Source organism: Poecile atricapillus, chromosome 1 (assembly GCF_030490865.1).
Source record: "Poecile atricapillus isolate bPoeAtr1 chromosome 1, bPoeAtr1.hap1, whole genome shotgun sequence".
Lineage (NCBI taxonomy): Eukaryota > Metazoa > Chordata > Aves > Passeriformes > Paridae > Poecile > Poecile atricapillus.
The window spans coordinates 56,244,651-56,267,121 of record NC_081249.1 but is presented as its reverse complement, the minus strand read 5'-3'; the positions used below and the strand labels follow the sequence as shown (position 1 = coordinate 56,267,121).

General features: G+C 40.3%; 1 protein-coding gene across 1 annotated transcript in view; it reads right to left on the bottom strand.

Annotated features, from left to right (window-relative positions):
• Window positions 1-21,779, bottom strand: part of DIAPH3 (diaphanous related formin 3) — a 217,716-nt gene extending 195,937 nt beyond the window's left edge. The window contains exons 1-2 of the mRNA XM_058829342.1: window positions 21,630-21,779; window positions 10,372-10,404 (exon numbers count right to left, since the gene is read on the bottom strand). Of these exons, the coding sequence (XP_058685325.1) occupies window positions 10,372-10,404; window positions 21,630-21,779 (183 nt within the window). The remainder of the gene's footprint in view (window positions 1-10,371; window positions 10,405-21,629) is intronic.
• Between the last annotated feature and the right edge of the window lie 692 nt (window positions 21,780-22,471).

Here is a 22,471-nt window from a genome sequence, read left to right as displayed (position 1 = left end):
CTGACACTTAATGAGATGCGCTACATCATCATCATCTTTGTAGCACCTTTTTGACCAGATATGAACAGCAACATCACAGTTGTTATCACAAAAGAAAGTTACGGAAACATTTGATGCATAAGAAATTTTGGACCAGATTTCAACCATATCAACAGATTTCTGTCTTGGAATGCTATGCAAAAATATTCTGAGGCTTCAATATATATTTAAGATAAGTATCTTAAGACAAGTACATCAGTTACAAAACTAAATGACAAGTAAAATTATTATAGCATCTGTGGAATTAAGATCAGAGACAGCAAAGAAAATCAGTAGCAAAAATTGGGTACAAGTGTTCCACTCTAGTCAGAGCAAGAATTGACTATCAGACATCCATGAAGAGAGGTTTAGAAGAAAAATATAAAGACTTTAATTCTTCCTGCTCAAAATTGAAAAGAAAGAGTTTTTGGAACATAGAAATAGATTATAAGCTACTCACAGATGGTTATAGAACATGCAAAAGCAGAAAATTATTATAGCATAAACATAAAAGAGCTCAGCATGGATGATGGGGCCCTTCTGTGTCGCATCAAACCAGCAGGCAACGAGGAAGAGCATACTCTACAGGAATAATTACATAGGCAAGACCCAGGAAGACAAAGAATGCAACAAAAAAAGGGGAAAAAAAAAAAAAGGGAGAGTAAGGGAAGTAGTAGTCATCAATGGCAAAAACCATCTTACATCTTGACTAGAAAGCAATTTCCCTTCCTGCTTGTAAAATCAGAAGTCTATGGTAAGCATGGGGGGATGAAGCCAGACTTCAAACTGAAGTAACTAGACTGGAAATGTAAGAAAAAACAAAAAATCCTATTACATAAGACTTCTCTTTTCAAGCAATGTCTTTCACAGAGCACTGATGAAAGGCAGTTTTATCAGTTTGCCTGCTCCAAAGAATGAGTTAGCCAGTAGCTTCTCCATGCCTCCACATCTTCACTATAAATAAAGTGCATAACCTAAGGCACAAGCCATTGTATTTGCAGAAGGTTCACAGGCAGACTTGAAACAGGTGTAAATGTAAGATACCTGGGCTGAAATAATGGATTTCAGCTCATGAATCAGTGAACAGAGAACAAATTAGGTTAAAGATAGCTGTGCCCTAAATTCCTTTTCCAGTATCTCCTGAAAAATCTCAGTCCCTTCTTTGGTCTGTGCTCCACAAGTGTCTCCTCTTCCTTCTCCTGCTCCACACAGCAGCAGCAACAGCAGATCTGGCCAGGCAGAACTGCCATGCAATACCCCGTGCAACCCCACAGGTCCACTAGAAACAGATAGCCTTATTCAGGGAGAAGAGCCTATTCCTTCTTGAAAAGAGATATTTCACTTTTCCCATTTTTAGTTTATGTTTTGGTTTTAAGCTTCTCTTGAATGTATAGTAGATGTTTTGCATCATTAACATTATGCTGCAACATTCATATTCCCATATTCTCCAAACCCTATACCACCCATCCTAGAGGAGGAAAGCACATCTTGGAATATATTTGATCAGGCAGAACATGTAAGACAAATTGAGATAATAGTGTTATAAGCACATTTAAACATGTGTCAAACTAATTACTTTAAATAATTTAAAACAATGTAGTCTAAAAATAATTAATTATACATTAATTAATATACACACATTAATAAAAGGGAATTCACAAGACTTGCACGGCAGTACAGTGTGGATATTCTACATATACTTCCCTTTTGAATTATACATTGATAGTGCTTCAGAAAAGTTAATACCTCTCAGTATTCCATACAGGCAAATAATTTCATGGTCCACAGAAAGCACTATACAGAAAGAATAGAAATTTCATTGCTTGGATGTAATGAAATCTACCACTGATGCTGCTGGCAATCCAAGTGCATAGAGGAGGAAACAGCAAAAAAAAAAGTTCAATAATCTTCCATGTTACACCAAAACATTTTAAATCAGGGTAACCAATAGGCTGTAGCTAAGCTTAGCTTTGATACAAAGTTTCCCTACAGTTGAAAGTAGGTTTGATCTTGTATCTTTTTTATTTTTTGGTGTTTATTTTACCAATGGATACATATAGATGCATTCAGGAACAGTGTTCTAGGACAGAAAGAATAATATCTGTATGAGCCAAAATCAATCAGCCATCAAGGATGAATGGCAAAGGTTTATTGGTTTATTTCATAGGCTGACTACTATTCCACTGAGAGCCCATGAAATAAGAAAGTGATTTTATGCCCACACCATGGCCCTGAAAAATCAAAGTTATACAGAGATCCACAATACAAACTTTATGGCTCATCACACTTTCTAACCAGGTCCTAGAAAGTAAATCTATTTGTGCTCTCATTTTGATCTTAGTGATGACTTCTTATACCATTCTCTGTAAGATAATAGCATATATTGAACTTACACACTTGATAATGCAGGAATCAATAGATTAGTTACTGCTAGACTAATTGTTGGCACTACAGCTTGTCAAGACATCACCTACTAACAGAGCTGCTATGCATGCAGGAATGAAAGGTGTTATTTCACTGCCACCCTGCCTCCCTCATCTCCCCCTTAATTAACACATCAAATCACCTATTCCTATATTAAGAAATTCCTCAAAAATGAAATCCAGCACATGCATGTATAAAAACACATTCATTATCATTGTAAGTGATGGCCTTGGTAACAGCACTGAAAATGGCCCTTGTGATGGCCCTGCTTCTTCTTCATCTCCACCCTCTCCAACCTCCTTGTTCTCCTTGACTGCTTTTGCTAAAGCTTTTTTGAAGGGTGATTTTCATATACATTTCTTCTGCTTGTGTACAGGGACAAGTGACACCAGCACTTGTTGTTTCTCTGCTTCAGTGGCACTGTTTGTCATCAGGGTTGAACTAACACAGTGTCTGTCACAGTGGCTGGCACAGCTGCAGGGCCTGGTGTCTCACTGTCAGATTCAGAGACCTTCTTTTCCTCCTGAGGGCATTGGGCAGTGCTGGGCACAGCTCAGTAGGCCTGGGCCAGGCCCCAACACATTGCAGTGGTTTAGGTCCTCCTGGGTTGCCAGGGTGGCAGCACATCTTTTCCAAGGCCAAAACTTTTACTGGTTTTACTGGATTATGCACTTGCTAGGGGTAAAGTGCAAACACAAACCACTGCCCTTGATGCTAGCCCATAGAATCCCACACATTTCTCCACCCCAAACTATCCAGCTTCTGGGCAAATATCTGTGATGTTCATAATTAAAAGTCTGACCTTAAACAAGACCTGAACCATATGCAACAACATGCTGGCTCCCAGAAAAAGGATGCAATTGGTTTCAAGGGAATTCAAAGGTTATTCAAAAACCTTTAAAATTCTCAAAGGCTTATGTAATCAGCCTGGATGGAGGAGAAGGAATGAAAGGGGGCGGGAAGAATGATGCAGAAAGGTATTGTTACAGGTTCAGGAGGATGCCTGTGCACAAAAAACTCAAGACGCAGTCAGAATAGCAAAGCAAGTCAATTTTATTAGTCATGTCATACCAACCTCTAGATGTTGAAGAAGCTGCCGAGCAGAAGGAGATAGAGCACAGCTCCTGAGTGGGAGGGGCAGGAGGGCAGTGCACTTTCAAGGCACATTCTGGATGAAAACAGTACGCATCATGTCATCCTCTCCTCCACCTCAGAGGCACACCTTAAATCCCCCTCTCAGGAGTGGCCAGTTTCAACATCACCTCACATGCGGCCAAGGTATGAGAGGAGGTCACAACAGCCCATGATCACACCTCCAGGCCAACAACAGCTTTATTGTTCCCCTTTCACCGAATGAATTCCACTGATACATAGTTTCATTTCTGAAGGTTAGTCTTACCAACAGTAAGTTCTTCTACATTATCTTGTGGATGTGAACAATCGCAGACCAAATATGTCAGGCCTTAGACCCAATTTCAGTCCCTGACACAGGTATCCTCCCCATAGATTGTCTTTCTGAGGACACAACTTCTGACACCTCGTTATGAAGACAGAGCATTACAGATTAACTATGGTTTAACCTAAAGCATGTTACTAGAACTTTCTTTCCTCCACTCCCATTCCCATGAAGAGATGCATACATTCACATATATATAAATATATACATCTACATATTGCCAAGACTGCCAAGACTGCCAAGACACTGATGATGATCACTAAATACTCTTTTACCAGAGTTCTGATATGAAATATACACAGGCACAAAATATTCCTTTCCTGAATGAAGGCATAAAGCCAAGAGTACTACTTACAGCTTTTGCTCTTTTCCTGGGTTTTCTTCTCACTCTGCCTTTAGATTAGTAGGACAAAAAGTACTGCCACCCTTTATTTTCAAATTCACGTTTTTGACTGTCTGCTATTTATATACTCTGTAAACACACTTTCACACCTGAAAAATCTGCTCGAGCGCTACAGAGCAGCTCAGACTCCCAGACATTTTGCCAGTCGTTTTAGTCACAGAAGCCAACAGCTCAGTCATGAAAGTCTGCTGTAAAACCTTGACACTGACAGATGACATAGACGTAGGGTAACATTAACAACACAGGAAGGAACAAAAGGAGAATACTAAGTGGAACAAATCCCATGTCTTCACTTGAAATAATTATTATTCTTACTGGATAGGGAACAGACATGATGAACAGGGTTGCAACAATTTATTTCCGTATCTTCAGAACTTAAAGTAACCTACTTACAAGCAGAAGTACTTCTCAGAAGATCAAAGAAGTTACTTCCAATGACTGAGTCAAAGACCTCTTAACATATTTTTCCTCCTTGAAAGCTGCAGAAGATTAAAAAAGTATATTCTTTCTTTAACAGTCAAATTGCTCTACAAGCTTAACTCTTTAGTATATGAGAAATTCCATTGCCAGCAGTACAAATTTTAGGAAAAGCAAGACTTGAATAAACCAGGATATACAGAATCCCTTTGATAAAATGACTTCTTATTCCTAATACCCTCAATCTCAGGGATTATTTTACCAATCTAAAATTTATAGAATTTAGACCTGTGCACAATCAACATCCTAAATGTGCAGACAATATTTCACTCTGAATCTTATTTCTCTATATACTGAAAATTACACATCCTTTCTAATCTTTAAAGCAGTTGCTATTTTAACTTTTCTCTATAAAATTCTTTTTTGTTTCTTTTTTCTCTTTCTCTGATTATGCTGCACTTCTTCTGTATTTTTCTTTCTTCTCCTGGATTTCTCAGTCTCCTCTGTGTTGAGCTCCTTTAGGATCTTCCCTCATGGGGAGTCCCACTTATCTCAGTTCTCTAGGTTTGGAGAAAACTCCCAAGCTCATTAGAATCTTGTTTCTCGTGTTTATTAGGAGGCCATTTCAAAACTTGGCAGGTCTCTCCAGACTAGCTGCACAAGGTTAATTCACTGCAATCTGGTTCATTTTCTTCTGATGGTACAGAATGGCCTTGTGGCTCACTTTGGCTTTGAAAGCACAAAATGGCCCCAAATTACACAGTTCTTTTATCTTTATACTTATTCTTATCCAATTAACAATAGACACACATATTTTTCTTAATGACCCAGTGACCCATCACCTGTGTGCTGCGCTGCTGTATTTTCTAACCAATCACTTACTGCTACCCAAAAACCTCTAGAAGAACATGAAGAAGAAAGAAGGAAAAGAAAGAAAATTCTAAATCCTCCATGTTGCTTTCTGCTTTCTAAACTAACTTAAATTCTAAACTAACTTTTTCACCCAGTGACTTAAGAAAACTTTCTAATCTACACACTCACACTTTCAGCTTTTCTAACTTTAACAGTTGTTCTCATGTATCACCATGAAAACATGCTCATGAATTTCATGTTATATGAAATTCAGTGTTTTTCTGGATCTTAGAACTAAGTATCAGAAACAAGAGCACACACTCTGTGTCTCAGACTCCAACAGCTATGAAATCAGTATAATTTGATACTCTAAGGAATTTTAGTATGCTTTTCTTTTTTACCTACATAAGATACCTCTTAATAAAATTCTGTTAATAGGCAGGTTTAGTTAACCTTTCTGAGTCTTACTCTCTCTCTGCCAACTCTGAGGTAGGCATTCCAGCAAACTGCATCTCAGGAAGTGGAAGATCCTCACCCCAACAGGCAGGAAGGGACCTAAGAGACAGAGAAAATGGAGGTAGGTCCCTGCTTGGGGCACCAGGTGAATCCCCTCCCAACCTACCAGGGGAACCGTCCCAATACATCTGTTGTTTGTGAGCAGAGGACTAGTGTGTGATGCAAGCACAAAACTGATAAAGCTCTGAATTCTGAACAATGTAAGGATGGGCACCAGCAGAACTGCCACTTTGGGCTTCCAGGAGGCAGACTTTGGCCTTCTTAGGACATGGACTGACAAAGTCCCTTGGGAGTCAATTCTGAAGGGTAAACAAGTCCAGGAAGGCTGGGCATACTTTAAGAAGGCAAATTTTAGAGATACAGAAGCAGGCTGTCCCCATATGCCATAAGAAAATCCAGTGGAGAAAAAGAGCAGCCTGGCTATAAAAGAAAAAATAAAGGATCACATCTGGAAGGATACCATGAATAACTTGGGGGTAGACTACAAGGGTGTTGTAAGGTTATGCAAGAAAAAAAAGCAGAAGAGTTAAAGTCAAACTGGAACCTGGTCACTATTATTAAAAACAACAAAATTTTCAATTAATATGTTGCCAGCAAAGTATGTCTATGGAGAGGCTTCATCCTGTGCTGCTTGCAGAAAGTAGTGTTCAAGGATGACAAAAAGGCTGAGGTATTTAATACCTTCTTTATCTCAGTCTTTAATACCAAAATCAGTTGTGTTCAGGAAACCCAACTCCCAGAGATGAAAGTCAGGGATGGGAAGCCAAGTGAAGCCCCCATAAACCAGAAGGAAATGGCTAGTGATCTGCTATGCAAGTTAAACACCCACAAGTCTATGGGCCTAGATGGGATGTACCAGAGAATAATGAGGGAGCTGGTAAAGAGCTCACCAATCCACTTTCAAACATTTAAAAGCAGTCATGATTATCTGGAGAAGTTCCAGTTGTTGACTGGAAATGAGCAAAATGAGGCCTACCTAAAAGAAGGATTGGAAAGATGATCCAAGGAACCGTAGGTCTGTCAAACTAACCTAGCTGCCAGGGGAAGTCACAGAACAGATCATCCTGAGTGTCATCACACAGAATGTACAGCACAACCAGACAGCCAACATGGGTTTGGGAAAGACAGGTCCTGCTTGATCAACCTTATCTCCTTCTATGACCATTTGACGTACTCAGTGGATAAGGGAAAGGCTGTGGGCGGTGCCTCCCTAGAATTCACTAAGGTATTTTTGCACCATTTCCCACATCATTCCCACAGAGAAACTGGCTGCTCATGGCTTGGACAGGTGCATTCTTTGCTGGGTGAAAAATTGTTTGGATGGCTGAATCCAGGAAGAGGTACATTAAGCTGGTAGCCAGTCACAAATCTACCAAGTGGGGCTCCCCAAGGCTCAGTACTGGGGTTGTAGGTTGTTTAGTATCCTCATCAGTGATCTGCACAAAGGGGTTAAGTGCTCTCTCAGTCAGTGTGCAGATGACATCACACTGAGTGACAAATGTTGATCTGTTGGAGGGCAGGAAGGCACTGCAGAGGAATCTGGACAGGCTGGATCAATGGACTGAGGATAGTTCAATATGGCCTGAAGCTCAATATGGCCAAGTGCCAGGTCCTGAACCTGGGTCACAAAACCTCTCTCAGAGCCACAGGCCGGGGTCAGATTGGCTGTAACATGGCCAGCAGAAAAGGACCTGAGGGTTGACAGTGGCTGAACATGAACAGTGTGTGCCCAGGTGGCCAAGAAGGCAAATGGCATCTTCACCTGTATCAGAAATAGTGTGGCCAGCAGGACCAGGGCAGTGACCATCCCCCTGGTGATGCTCTGGTGAGGCTTCACCTCAAATCCTGTGATCAGTTTTGGGCCTCTCACTGCAAGAAAGGCATGGAGGTGCAGGAGTGTGTCCAGAGAAGGGCAATTCGGCTGGTGAAGGCAAGGTCTAGAAAGCAAGTCCTATAAGGAGCAGTTGAGGGAGCTGGGGATGTTTATGTTGGAAAAGAAGAGGCTACGGGGGGATCTCACTGTTCTCTACAAATACCGGAAAGGTTTTAGCAAGATGACTTCTTCCGCCGTCTCAAGTGAAAGGATGAGAGGGAATGGCCTTAAGTTGCACCCAGAGAGGTTCAGATTGGACATTAGAAAAAAAAAAAAAAATCACTGGCACAGTGTTTAGGCATTGGAATGAGCTGCCCAGGAGCATGATAGAGTAACAATCTCTGGAAGTGTTCACGAGGCATCTGGATGTGGCACTTGATATGATTATATCATATCAAGTGATTATGGTGGTGCTATGTTGACAGTAGAGCTACATGATCTTGAAGGTATCTTCCAACATTGATGACTCTGTGATTCTTGGAATGTGGAGTATTTTAGAATACTCTGAGTAATTTGATATCTCAGCTACCTGCTTTCCACTCCTCTGCGGAGCAAGAATGCAAACTGCCATTTTTGCAGATAGTAAACAAACAAGCTAAAAGAAGCACGTGTAAAAAGCAAGGTATTTCTGAACTTAATGAGGGTTTGCCACTATAAGCAGACAATTCAGCAGCATCTCACAAATAATCCAATTTAAATATTGAAAAGCAGTCTGCATTTTAGATTCTCAACATGCTGCTAACATACCTGAATTTTAAAACAAAAAAGTTCCTGGTCACCAACATATAATTTTATTTGTAAAAAATGGGTTGGGAAATATAAATATATCATAAAGCATAATGCAGCAGTAAGTTAACATGCAAGTGATTGCCCATAAGAAGGAAATACATTATTTCATTGAAAACTACAAAATCAAGTAATTTTAAACCTTCAATTTGTTTTTCTTCTCCTTCTACAAATTTTGTCCTTGTCCCAGAATCGCACACAGAAAAGAGTAAACCAACAGAAAACTGAAATAGAGATAAAGTGTCCATCTGAAAGCATATCCTCAGTCCAAGATGATGTTGCAAGTTAACAGAATATCCCCTTTTACATGTATTTAAAAGATCTCAAATGTTGTAGTGTTGTTTTCTTTGCAACTTTTTTTTACAATTTTTGTTAACCTTTCACTAAATAGCTGTAAATTCTCTTTTTAAAAATATATATTCATAAGAACAATTCGGTATTACTCTGCAAATGAGGTTTCATTACTCTGTAAAGAGGCTTTTGGTATGCTCTGAGAAATTTAAGGAGTTGGGGAAAAGTTTGTTTACTACAAAAAGCTGACAGGTTTTTTGTCCTTATCCCAAAAATCCACAATAAACCTGCTGACTTTTTGGGGCTACGATTACAAGCTGGACAAGTCCAATAAGCTTTGTAAAGGAGAAGTACAATAAGGAGCAGTCTAGCCTCTTTAAGAGGAATAAAAAGCACATCACAAGAACAAACAGCAAGATTTTGTGCATCCCAACTATAACCCTTACATGACACTATCAAAACTTGTTTTCTAGTTACCAAAAAATACTTTTGCTTTCAGAGACTTGATAACATTTCCTTAGCTCTCCAAGATAAACACAAGTTTATACAATCAAACTTGTATTATCAGCCAGTCAGACTCAAATTTCTTAATAACAATTTCCATCCAATGATAGAAACAGATTATTTAAGTCAAACTAGGACTGAGAAGCATAAATCTCTCTGCACTTCAGCTCTTAGCTACACACAAGTACTTCAGCAAGAACTCTGTATAGCACTGAAGTCATAACAGCTGACCTTTAGGTGATGACAAAACATTACTTCCTAAGCAAATTCAAATACTTTGTAAAATTATGTCTTTTAAGAAAAAATAGTATTACCCACAAAAGATTAGTACAGGAAGTGGAAAAGGTAACTTCAAGGGCAAGAAGAAAAAAACTGATTTGTGGTTAGATACAGAACCTCATCACTGAGCAAATTTGAGAAACACTGTTAAAACATGACATTGAATATATTTAAAGTGGTTTGAACAAGCAATAATGAGTTTCACAACCAAATGTTACTTTGTTAAACATGTTATTTTAAGCTAGCCATGCAGCCTAAGTAACTTTAATATTAAACATGCAATCACAGATAACTATACTGCATGTAGATTGGCACAATTACCTGTGTCAGGCTCATTTAGCTGTGATTAGAGCATACTTCAAAGCCGTCCATACATTTTTGCTACTCATACTGATTATGTTACAGATAATTACCAGTTCAGCAAGACTTTGCCAATTAACTAAATTATCCTCAAAGTTAAGATAGTTTCTTGTATTAGTAAGGTTATTTGTATTACATTAGCAGTAAGGTTATTTGTTTAGCACAGCCAAAGCAAAATTTAAGTTGTCTTACCACATCATCTGTCAGTGTCTTGATATTTAAGTGCTGTAAATCAAACAGGAAAGCAGTCATGTCAAAATTGTCCAGTAAAAAAAAAATCTCAGTTATAGTTACTTTTATTTAAAATCACATGCAAGTGGAACAGTGTTGAATCCTGACACTTGAATCAAGTTTCTTGGCAAGTTGTACCTTGCTGGTTTACAATGCACAGCAAGGTACACAGATTTTAAAAAACTTCCAGTTGATCTTCCAACAGAATATCAGAAGAATATGAACCAAGCAGAGCTTGAAACAAGTTGTATTTTATCATATTTCACAACTAAATTAGAATTTATAGCTAAATATACAGATGACCGGCTCAAAATTCAGCTACTAGATATGTGTCTTGTCAAGATGGCTGTGAGGACACAAACAGCAAATCATCCAGAGATTTCAAACTCAATAGAAGAACACAGAGCTCCTCAAAAGTTCAAAACTAGCCATCAAGCTGCACACTCAAACTACTCACATTGTTCAACAGTCTCAAGTAATGCTTCTGTGTGGCAAGCAGAACATGAACTTGTGAGCAGAAACTGAACTAAGCATGAAATAATAGTAGTGTCCAAATACTCTACAGATCACTCAAAACAGCAGTTTCTGAACCAACATTTGCTCTCCACTGCACATTTACAAACACAGCAAGTGCTAGGATATACAGCTCTTGCACAAAACCAAAGAGCAGCACAGAACATTGGTGACTGGTGAGTCAGTGCTGCAGGGATCCCATGTATCATTTTTATGAAGAGGTGGATGTTGGAACAGACTTGGCAGGAAAATATCAAGAATGTGAAGTCACATACTTAGTGAGATAGACTCTTACCCTTGTCTTAGACTCCACTCTCAGCCTAGTGTGCACAGCTTGGCAACAGCCACAGCAACTGTCAATGACTATATCCTAATTAAGCAGATTTGGAAACTCTTCACCAAGTCAACAGTAATTGCATATCACTCTCTACAACAGCCTGAAAGGAGGTTATAGCAAGGTGAGGGTCAGTCTCTTCTCCCAGTTAACAAGCAATAGGACAAGAGGAAATGGCCTGATGTTGCATCAGTGGAGGTTAGCTTGGATATTAGGAAAAATTATTCACTGAAAGGGTAGCCAGGCACTGGAACAGGCTGCCCAGGGAAGTGGTAGAATCAACATCCCTGGAAGTGTTTAAAAGGCATGCAGAGATGTAACACTTGCGTTTGGCAGTGAAAGTGGTGGTGCTAAGTTAATGATGATGATCTCAGCGGTTTCCAGCTTTAATGGTTCTGTGATTGTGATCATTACTTCTGACATCTTCTCAGGCTTATCCCTCAGAATTAAAGAACAATTTGTGTTAAGTCAAATATTATTGCACAGTAGCTCTAGTCTGAATAGTGTCAAGAAACTAAGAAGTGTCTGATGAATGGTTATGAAGTTAAAAATAAAAGACAAATGAGGTGCAAGGAAACAGTATTCAGTGACCAACTAAGTCCTACTATTAAAAAAAATTGTTAAGAGAGGTGCTAGGTCACTACTGAACCTTTGTCGTAATTCCATTCCATGTTCTAATAAATGAGGATTTGTAATAAATGAAAACAACAACTAAGTGAAAATATTCCAACCCTGTATCCCAGTCTTCTCACTGGTGTTCTCCTGTGGTGTTCTACCATAGGGGTAGATCAGACTCTTGCCCCACATGCTGCTATATAGAACTGGAGTTTATTACTCATTTTTCCCATTCTGGTAAATATCTACAAAGACAGTGTTAACTGGTGTCATTTGCAAAATCTCATAACTTTGCATTTAGCAAGGTTTGGTATGATACTTCTATCCTTACATGAGCAAAACTGCAATAGAAAACACACATATGGTCTGACACTGTAACTAGGTAGAGAAGACACAAAAATGTATTCCTTTTTCATACAGATTACTTAAATCACTAACCCTTAAGCAATGCACAAATACCATCGTGGAGCTCCTCTAACATGGCAGGAGATTATATAATCTGCTTACAATGAAAACCATCTGCATTCTATGCTTTGAGCAGAAAGTCAAGATTCATGTCAAACTCATGTATACTCCACTAAAAAAATGCAGGAAAGCAACAACATCAGGTTCATTTCCACTTAAGAACAGATGCTGGATGTTTTGGAATTGCTCCATACAAGACACCATCATCATTCAGGCAACCAGGCAATTTCAGATTCAGGTTTTATTCTTTGAAAAAGACAGAAGTTAGTGGGATAGTTCAAGCCAGTACTTTACTTTTAATTTAAGTTGTGAAATTCAGCAGCGCAATATCCTATGATAAAAAGTGAAAAGTTTCCCATTTTATATATCAGAACACCCCACTGACCCAAGTCATCTGACTAATTAGTGAAAAAAGACTATGACACAATCAATTAAGGACACCATAATGGTATAACAAACTCAATATACAGATACAAGTCTTGTCTCAAAGTCTTCATCTTACTGGATACCTAGAGTACAGAAGTCTGAAAATGTCAGCATTTCTTTCATAAAAAGTTGTGAAGTCTAGTTTGAAAGCAAGTGCTAAAAGCAGGTTCTTAAGTAAGAATCTACTCAACCAGATCTAAATATCAACACTGGTGATGTATGTAGAGATTTTCTTTATAAAGGAGAAGAAATTCCATGCCAACAACAATCTAATGTTCAGCTCTTTTAGCACTCCAATATTAAAAGGGTGAATGACTTGCTGTAACACATCTCTAAATACTTATTTAGAGAACTTTATGTTACAACGCTTCTCATCAAAGGAGTTGGTTAAAACAGAACTGGGCTTCTCTTGTTCCTCTCTTCCTCACCAAATCCTTCTCTTCTGACAAGGCTGTACAAAGTAAAATCAGTTGACAGCATTACTCATCTTCTATAGCATTCAAGGATACAGAGATGTGGAACATTACACGTGGTCTTAACAACAACAATCACAACAAAGAAACTTACCACACTGTATCTTTTAATGGCATTGCATTTAGAGGAGTGCTGTGACTCAAGAACAAGAGCATATTTTTATTCTTGACAGGCCGAACAAAACAAACACATTTCTAGTAAGGGGAAAAATAACTAGACTAGGAGTCAGGTAAAGACCAGGTAGAGGCTAGAGTGCTTTACTACCACGGGGACATATTTCTATTTTCAGGTTCAGATATATCAGTTCACAAAAGACACATTCTGCTCAAGAGAACAGGTTTCCTTAAATGCAGGCCCACAAGTAAATAAATATGACTTAAGTAATATTCCTATAATATTCAGTCATTGCTAAAAATATTAAGTCATTTTACAGAATACTGCTTTGCAATGGATGAAAATATTCATATGCGATTCTGAGCCTTCCATGAACTACTCCACAATAACAAAATTATTGATTTGAAAGCATAGGAACTATGCACAAGTATTCCTCTAGTCTGTTTATCATGTAGAAAACAGATAGGCAAAACTGAAAAACAAATTATCAATATTTTAAGTATGCTGACATTGTGTTTTCTAGTCAGAAATATATAAAAGCATGAGGAGATTAAAGAGTTAATTAGGACAGTTCAGAAAGAGAGATTTATCAGTAGCACCTACAGTTAGAAGAACAGAAGTAACACCACTGCTTAGTCTTCAACTATACAAACACTTCTATAAACTAAATTTTAAAATTGCACTTTTCAACATAACTTAGTTTTTAGTCTAAGAAATGGAGGAAGAGAGGTCATATTGTTTTGCAATTGAGTAGAAGCAGTTCACTTAAAGCTAAGTCAAATGAAAAAGAAATGCACAGGTGTATAATTTTTGAAGAAAGCAAGCAATCTGACAGAATTACCCTTTATGGGAGATGATACCCCTCAGGCATACTGTTAAATAACCAATGTCATAAGACAGAGGATATGCACACACATGCAGCATGTAGTACAGTGTTCTTGATGAGCTGGCAAAACTCCAAGGAGAGTGAAAGTCTTAAGCAGAAGCTGAAAGGTACAACAGGATACAACGGCTGAGTCTCATAACACAAGCACAGCAACAAGATGACTGTTCCCGAGACAGAAAAGAGTAATGAAGACACGTGTGATGCAATCTTCATACCCCTCAGGTAAAGGACACTATTTGACTTCATATATATTCACAGTAAAGAATCTTACTGACATACTGATGCCTGAAAACTAGGCAGGAAACCAGTACTCCACAGTATAAGGCCTATAGAGCAGGTATTTGTTTTTTCAACGGCAGGAGTGAGAGGGATAGCTCCACCACAAACTCACTCTTCCATTCTTTGAGTAGTACAAGCTTTTATACTTTTTTTACTTAAAGAGCACATTATACTTTCCTAAGCTTCATATTGTAATGTAATTTCTAATTACATGCTTACATAAGCCCTTGTAGCATGAGGTGGTCATCAGCCTCCTGGCAGTTGTTTTGGATGAAGGCTCAGAAGTCTTCCTCGGGCTTGAACTTTTCACCTCTATTTCTGCACATGCTCTATAAGCTTGTCTGCTCAACCAGCAGTTAAGCTTTTTGCAGTTAGCTTGTGCTGTTAAATTTGCTGATTTCTCAAAAAGTGCTTCATTCAGAAAAAAAAAGCTGTTACAAAGAAGCTACTTCTTTCTGCATAGCTACAGCTTTTGCATAGCTCAAGCATTATCTCATTGCTTCGGCATCAAAAGGAAGGCAGGGAGGAGGAAGCAAACCAGGGAGGGTGATAGGACAACATTATCTTGCTGCCCAGTTATCAGTACATAAGATGATGATTTTGTATTGCAGATCCAAAGGGCAGTATATACTTGAAGTTCATCTGCTAGATAGAATTTACTAACTTGTAGGATTGCCTGTACAATTACCCCACTCAAGTCCAGGTAGAGACAGTGAAGCAAAGCAAAGCAATGACAAATCCCACTTAATTGGATCAACAGTACTAGTCTGATCTTTTGTGTCATTACATCTATTTCACTATCTTTATATATGCATATTTACGGACAAAATTCTCTCTAGGAGTGGTACAAGCAGTTGAGGAAAACAGGATCAGAACTCAGGAGAATGACATGTCACATGGGAGAGTCTTCAGCATTTTTTCCAACAGCACTACAGGTCAGCGTGGCCTGGAACCAATGAAGACTAGCCTAGTACAATATTGAGTATAGTCTGTATCATCTAAGAGTTTTGGCACTTTACCAAAGGGATCAGCATCTACATTCTCCACAAGTGGTCTTTTCACCATGGCATAAGCACAAAGTGATGCTGCTCATCTGATTTTCTGAATGAAAGCAGATTGTTTAAACACGGATTGAACTCAGACCATGGTTGGCAGGGATGGGCACAGTAAGCATGACAGAAAGATCAACAAAATATGATTTTTCTGATCATAAATGGAAGTAGAAGACGGAGAAGCATAGTGCCATACACCCCTGCCAATATGAGACGGGTTTTAGGCATGCAACATAACAGGATGTCAGACAACTAAATAGCAATTTCAACATGCATGTCCCTCCACCTCCTTGAAGTACTTCAATTTACAAAAAAAATTAAAAACCCACACACAATCCAGATGTTTTGGGATATTCATTTTTGCCTTTTTTACAGATGAAAAAGAAACAAACCCACTTTAACACCCCCTCCAAATCATATGCACATGTATAGATTCTTTGATAAATTACAAAGAGCTTCCAGCCTGTATGTGCCTATGAGAAAATAAAAAAAAATTGAAAAAAGGAGGACTTAAGCAAGCTGAGTTTCAGAACAACCAGCTAGCTTATGCCTGAACACTGAAACAATACAAACGAAGACTAGAGATGCTCATATAACCACATAATCCCCTCTGCACATTTGTAAACTTGAAAGTGAGCAAGAACACATTGCCATTAATATTACCACCAAAAAAAGATTCAACACTAGCTGTTTTTTTCCCCCAAAGGATATTCTCCAGCAGAAACACAAGTAGAATACTGAATCAAGGACTGAAAGAAACCTGTAGACTCAGAGAAAAGTTAATTGGATGATTACGGTGAATACTATCACTTTAGGATCTCCTTTGTAACAATATTCCCTCAATAATTTTGCTACCTCCGTCTGAAAACACAATTTACAAACTGCACAGCATTTCTTGCTTTTAATTTCCAATGTACTACTTCAGCATTTAGATAATGGCTTTATCACACACTCTGTCTCTGCTGCTTGGAAAGCAGTCTGGAAAGCAATCAGGAGCAAAACTACTTTAACACGACAGGTTCTATAGAGTGATATTCTTTAGGCATTGATGAGTTAAACTCAAAATTGGTGCTTACAGGTAAGATCATATAACAAAGTGCTAGAACACAGCACTAAAATTTAATATCATAACCCACAGTGTTAATTCATGCCAACAAAAATAACAGCATGAGGAATTTACAATTTTACAAAGCTGCGATAAAGTGTTTTAGGTAACATCTGTTCAGCAATCATTTCTTTAAAAGACTAATTTAGATTCAAGGTCTTACACTGCAGCATAACTGCAGCAATAATTCAGTCACTTTGTAATTAAAGATATTGACACAGATTGGTCTTACCTTTCTACTCTGTGCCAGAGAAATGGAAGTGCTTTTCCCCTTAACTACATCTTTCTTTGATTTATAGACACTGTTAAATGCAACTGTTAATTTGTCTATTTTTAACAGATTGGTGTAAACAAAAAACCCTTCTTGACTCATAAATTTCATAAAGAACTTAATCAAAAATGTAACCTGAAAGTCACTGAAGTCAGGTCAATGGTATTCTGAAATTAATAGAAACACCTCTAATTTGAGCTAGAAATTGAAGTTGATCTTTTGAGGACTAGTATCTACAAGATGTAGTATCAGTAAAGTGCAGTTAGAAGCCACATAATGTAGCACTCACTATAATGATTTCCAAACAATTCTAATGCAAGGGGGGGTGAATCAAGGAGAGGAAGAGGCAAACAACTGCTTTTTACCCCACCCTCCCCCAGCAGATTTCAGCATTTTCTTGCTCAGTCAACGTATACATAGAGAACAGGTACTTCTCTAGTATCTACCATCCTTCAGTAGATTTCCTCTTTTTACAAGGTCCTAAACCACAAGGGTGGATGCATGAGCTTTCAATTAGCTGAAGTACCACAGCTGTGGTATGAAGTACCACAGAAATTCTTTTACCATTTTAAAAGTCCCACTCTTCTAAAAACCTAGACCTGCTGAACAAAGTAATGCTGACATGAGCTTCAAAATGAACCCTCACTCCTTAAAAAAAATATTTGAAATGATTCTTCAAAAGAATCGAGACAACTGAGGGTTAAAACTCATTCACTTCTTCTAAGAAGCTAGGTTATTCAGGAAGAGTCCTTCAAGGCCTCATTTGACTGGGCTAAACAGTTAGAGTGGCTGATTCCAATGCCTCTTTCTCCCCTCTCCACCGCTCGTATGCAGTGAGTTTTGAAAAAAGAGCATTTTCCTCAGTTAGAAAAGAATTTTCTTCCAAAGGGAGAAAAAAAAAAAGGAGGTGCATGTTAATGATGTCACCTTTGTCAACCAGCAATCCAATTTCACCTCAAGGTTTTGTCAGTGAATCAAATTATTTTTCAGATTAGCATATCTGCTATGACAGATCAATACGTTGCATTGACTGGAAGGGTTCAACCTGGAACTTATTTCCAAGCCTTGAACACTAAAAAATATTACACTCACATAATCTCTATTACTTGAGGTCAATAAATCTAACAGCTAATTTAATTTGACAAGCATACACAAGATAGAAATATAACTGAGGTAACATGAGGTATTGCACTCTTAAATACCCCAAACAGAGAAGAGGGCACAGGCTAAATCTAAGACTGGATTACAGAGAGCCCAAAGGGGTGAGAGCCAGGCTTTACACATTCTGGCACAAAACTAGTTTAACTAATAAAATTACAATGAAGAAGTATTATGGAAAGAGTTAAATGCAAAGAAGTCAAGTTGGAAAATACCTCTAAGGTTATCAAGTCCCAACCATAAACCAAATACTGCCAAGTCCATCACTAAACCATGCCCTTAAGTACCACACCTACACATTTTTAAACACCTTACGAGATGGTGACTCAACCACTTGTCTGGGCTGCCACTTCCAGTGCTTGACCACCCTTTCAGAGAAGAAAATTTACTTAATACACAATCTAAACCTCCCCTGATGCTACCTGAGGCCCTTTCCTCTTGTTCTGTCACTTGTTACCTGGGAGAGGATGCTGACCCCCACCTCACTACAGCCTCCTTCCAAGCAGCTGTAGAGAGCAATAAGGTCAGCCAGTGAGTTAATGGCACACCTAGAATATAATCCATGTTCAGTCCATAACTCTTCAGTCCCTATCAACATCCAAGGATAAAATCTTTACTTTAAGACATTATTTAAAGATGAAAAATAGGACTATCATTAGGGTGAAATGCTTTTGAAAACTGCAGTTTGACAAAGCATTCTCATGAATTAAGGACATTCTCATCTATCCCCACTTAAAGAGCAACTAGGCAAGGGAAGAGGAAGAGGCAAAAATACAAAAATTATCAAAATCCACACCTACCTACAAGATTATTATATACCCTCTACAACTGAGTCAGAATCCCAAACTCGACCCTCTTTATTTTCTGTAGCTATGACCTCAACAAAACAGCTGATGCCTATATTGAAACATCAAAATCACCCTTGGACAGCATAGGAAGCCTAGACATATGCCCAACAAGCTCACCTGCTTGTTGAAAAGGCCTTCTTTCACTGAAAATATGAGATTTCATCTAAGAAAAAAAAGGCTGAATGGCTTTTATCACATATCCACGTTCTACTCCCTATAAACTATTGTACTGCCATTTTAACACATGGTTAGTAAAACTGAACATGATGGCAACACACTACTTCTGTTTTAGCACATAATTTGAGGAAAAAATTAAAACCATTGTGATATCTGCATATGAACTTGGCCATTAAAGTATTGGTAATAAGTAAAACCTCTTGACCCAGAGCTCTTGTTAGTTGCAAACACGCAAAAATCTGTGTCTCTACTCACAAAAGGAATATTCCAACCCTCAAGTCATACAGCAACAACACCACCCAATCTTTTACAGTGGCCACACCACACAGTGAGTGTTTCTCCTCACAGATCATATACTAAAGCACGTTGTGAGAGACTGGGAAGATCTGGTGTCACAAGGCATTTTGGGATGCATGTGGGGGGGGGGGAAGGGGCAGGTGAGGTGATGCCCTGCTCTGCACATACACTCCTGGGGCCTGTATCGCAGCCCCACACAGGCTGCCAATCCTTGGCACAAAGGAGGCAATACACCACACCTGGCCTCTGGAGCCCCTAATCCAACTTCAAACAGAAGTCCCACCTGGGGGAAGGGCCCCAGAAGGCAAAGGGGTATTTAAAGCTGAACACAAGGTAAGCATGTCTTGACCCTACCTCCTCTTGGAATTTCTATGAGCTAAGCACAGCTGGAACCCAGCAGCTGGAAGCTTTCTGTGTCCTTTTCTAGACGTTTTTTTGTCTTTTAATTCCTTCTTCTTGGAATTTTTCAGTAACTTGAAGTCAAACGGGCTTAAAGTTTGCCAAGTCAAATGGGCTAAGTTAATGCTTTGACATGTATTTTTATGTTGATTGAATGTTGCACTAAACCTTTTGCCAAAGTTCCTTGATTTTCTGAGGTTGCCAGTAATGTCTTTTTTGTTGTTCTGACCTCTTGAGAGTATCTTGTTGCTCTTTCAAAAGCCTCATCAAGTGAGGGGCCTTACCCATGTCCAGCCATGTCCTCCATGACTAAACACACGTCCCCAGTGGATACACAGCCACTTTCAAAGCCAAGCAAATAGCTGTTGGTCAGTTTCATATATGCCCATTCTAACACGCAGAAAAAGGCACAGGGACATGTTTCAAACAGCAGCCTCTGCAGCCGCAGAACAAAAAGACTGTAGCAAACAGGAATATTCCAGGAGCCATTTCTGACCTTTCAGAACAGGTCTGGCCAGTCTGTTTGATACCACTTATTGGCTAACTTTTTTGAACCTGTGCACAAGTGCCAGACACTCAAGTACTGAAATTACACAAATACACCTAAGAATCAAGAGTCTAATATAAGTGTTATGATATTTCTTTTGTGTTACATAATAAATACATTTTAGAGCAGGTGGGCTCATGGATAGCTGAACAAAGATCAACATGCATCGCCTAAATATAAGCACGGGATGGATCTCCTCTGCATGTGGCAGATACTCCGTGAAAAGAGGCTGTATCCAGATGGGGGTCAGCCCCTTCTCCCAGGCAACCATAGACAGGATAAGAGGACACAGTCTTAAACTGCACCAGAGGATGTTTAGGTTGGACATTATGAGAAATTTCTTCACAGAAAGGCTGATTAGACATTGGAATGGGCTGCCCAGGGAGCTGATGGAGTCACCAGCCCTGGAAACGCTTAAGGAAAGACTGAACATGGTGCTTGGTACCATGGTCTAGTTGACATGATGGTGTTCTGTCGTAGGTTAGACTCGATGATTCCAGAGGTCTTTTCCAACCCAGCTGATTTTGTGGATACAAGGTCTGTAGAATATATGTTGGTCCCAGCTCTAATGCTTGGAATTTTCATGATGTCCAAACAAAAACTGGTTATTTCTGGATAATTTTTGGTTAGAACACATCTTGCAGATACATTATATCATGAACAATTATAAGCCATCTTGAGTTTCCCAATTTCTTGCTGTGCTAGCCAAAAGCTTTGTAAAAGCAGGCCTACAGAGGAGAACTTTACTATGGGACTTAAATGAAAAGACAGTTTTTTCACTGTAGAGTTTATACAACTAAAGTTAAAAAAAAAACAAAAAAAAACAAAAAAAAACAAAAAAAAACCAACAAAAAAACCCCACAACAACACACCGAAGTCCTATTAGAAGTAACAACGTTTAAGAACTGGAAGTCTGTTCTACTTCCCTTGCACCCATAACTGTCACACAGCTAGTAAAAAGGCAATGAAGCCTTGTGATGAAGCCTTCGGGAGACACCTGAAAATTTGCTGCGTCCTTTCACACGGGCAAGCAAGAGGCGAGCTGGACCAGGCGGGATCAGCCTTCGAAGCCCATCTGAACCTGACGGTGCCACGTATTCCCACTCTGCCAGCGACTACTCTGACCCAGGCAGCGACTGGCCCCGAAAGGGACGGCGGGAGGGAGACGGGGGTGTCACCGCACGGCCGGGCCCCCTCGGCACAGGCACGGCAGGCCCCGCTTCTCGGGCACCCCCGCCGCGGGACCGGCTCATACTTACGAATTTAGGCTTCCTGCTATCCGCCGCCTCCTCGGGGACATCGGCGCTCCCGGTCCCCGGCGGGGCCTTCCGACGGAGCCCCTTGTTCTCCCGCCCGCCGCGACCCGGCGGCGAGGACGGGGCGTAGCGACGCGGCCGCGGCGGCTCCATGGCCGCGCACGGGCGAGAAGGGAGACGGGCAGGGGAGAGCGCTGCCCGCGATCGGGCCCAGGCCCGGCGGCCCCGGCCGAGCTGGACGCCTGCGATTAGCGCGGCTTAGCTGGGCTCGGCCAGGCAGGGCGCCGCGGGGGGAGGCAGGGGGCTCAGCGGTAAAGCCGCAGCCTCACCGCGGCGCAGGATTTAGCGAGGAGAAGCGCCTAATCCCGCCACGCCCGAGCCGCGCGGGGCCGCGCGCTCCCAACGGCCGCGGCTGGCGGAGCGGGCAGCGTCCCGCCGTCCGAACCGTCCCGCCACTGCTGGCCCCGCCCCCGCCCGCCGCCGCAGCCAATCCGCGCTGGCGCGGCCGCAGCGGCGCCTCCCGGTTGGCGGGACCCGTGCCCGTCTCCGGTGAGTCAGCGGCTCGCGCCGGGCCCCGCCCCGCCGGACTGCCCGGGGCGGCGGCCGCGGGGAACGGGACAGGGCCGCGGGGCCGAGGTACGGACGCACATACACGGAGGAAGGGAGAGCTCGTCTCCTTGTCGTGCGGATCCTGTCTTCTGAGCGTCCTGTCTGTTCAGGATCTAAACACGAGGCAGGTGCTCACCTGTTTGGCCTAGGATTTCCAACAAGTGGCCTTGTTAAAAATTCCGACTCCATATCTCAAGCCACTGCCTGACAGGTGAAAAGTTCTTCATCTATTTCTA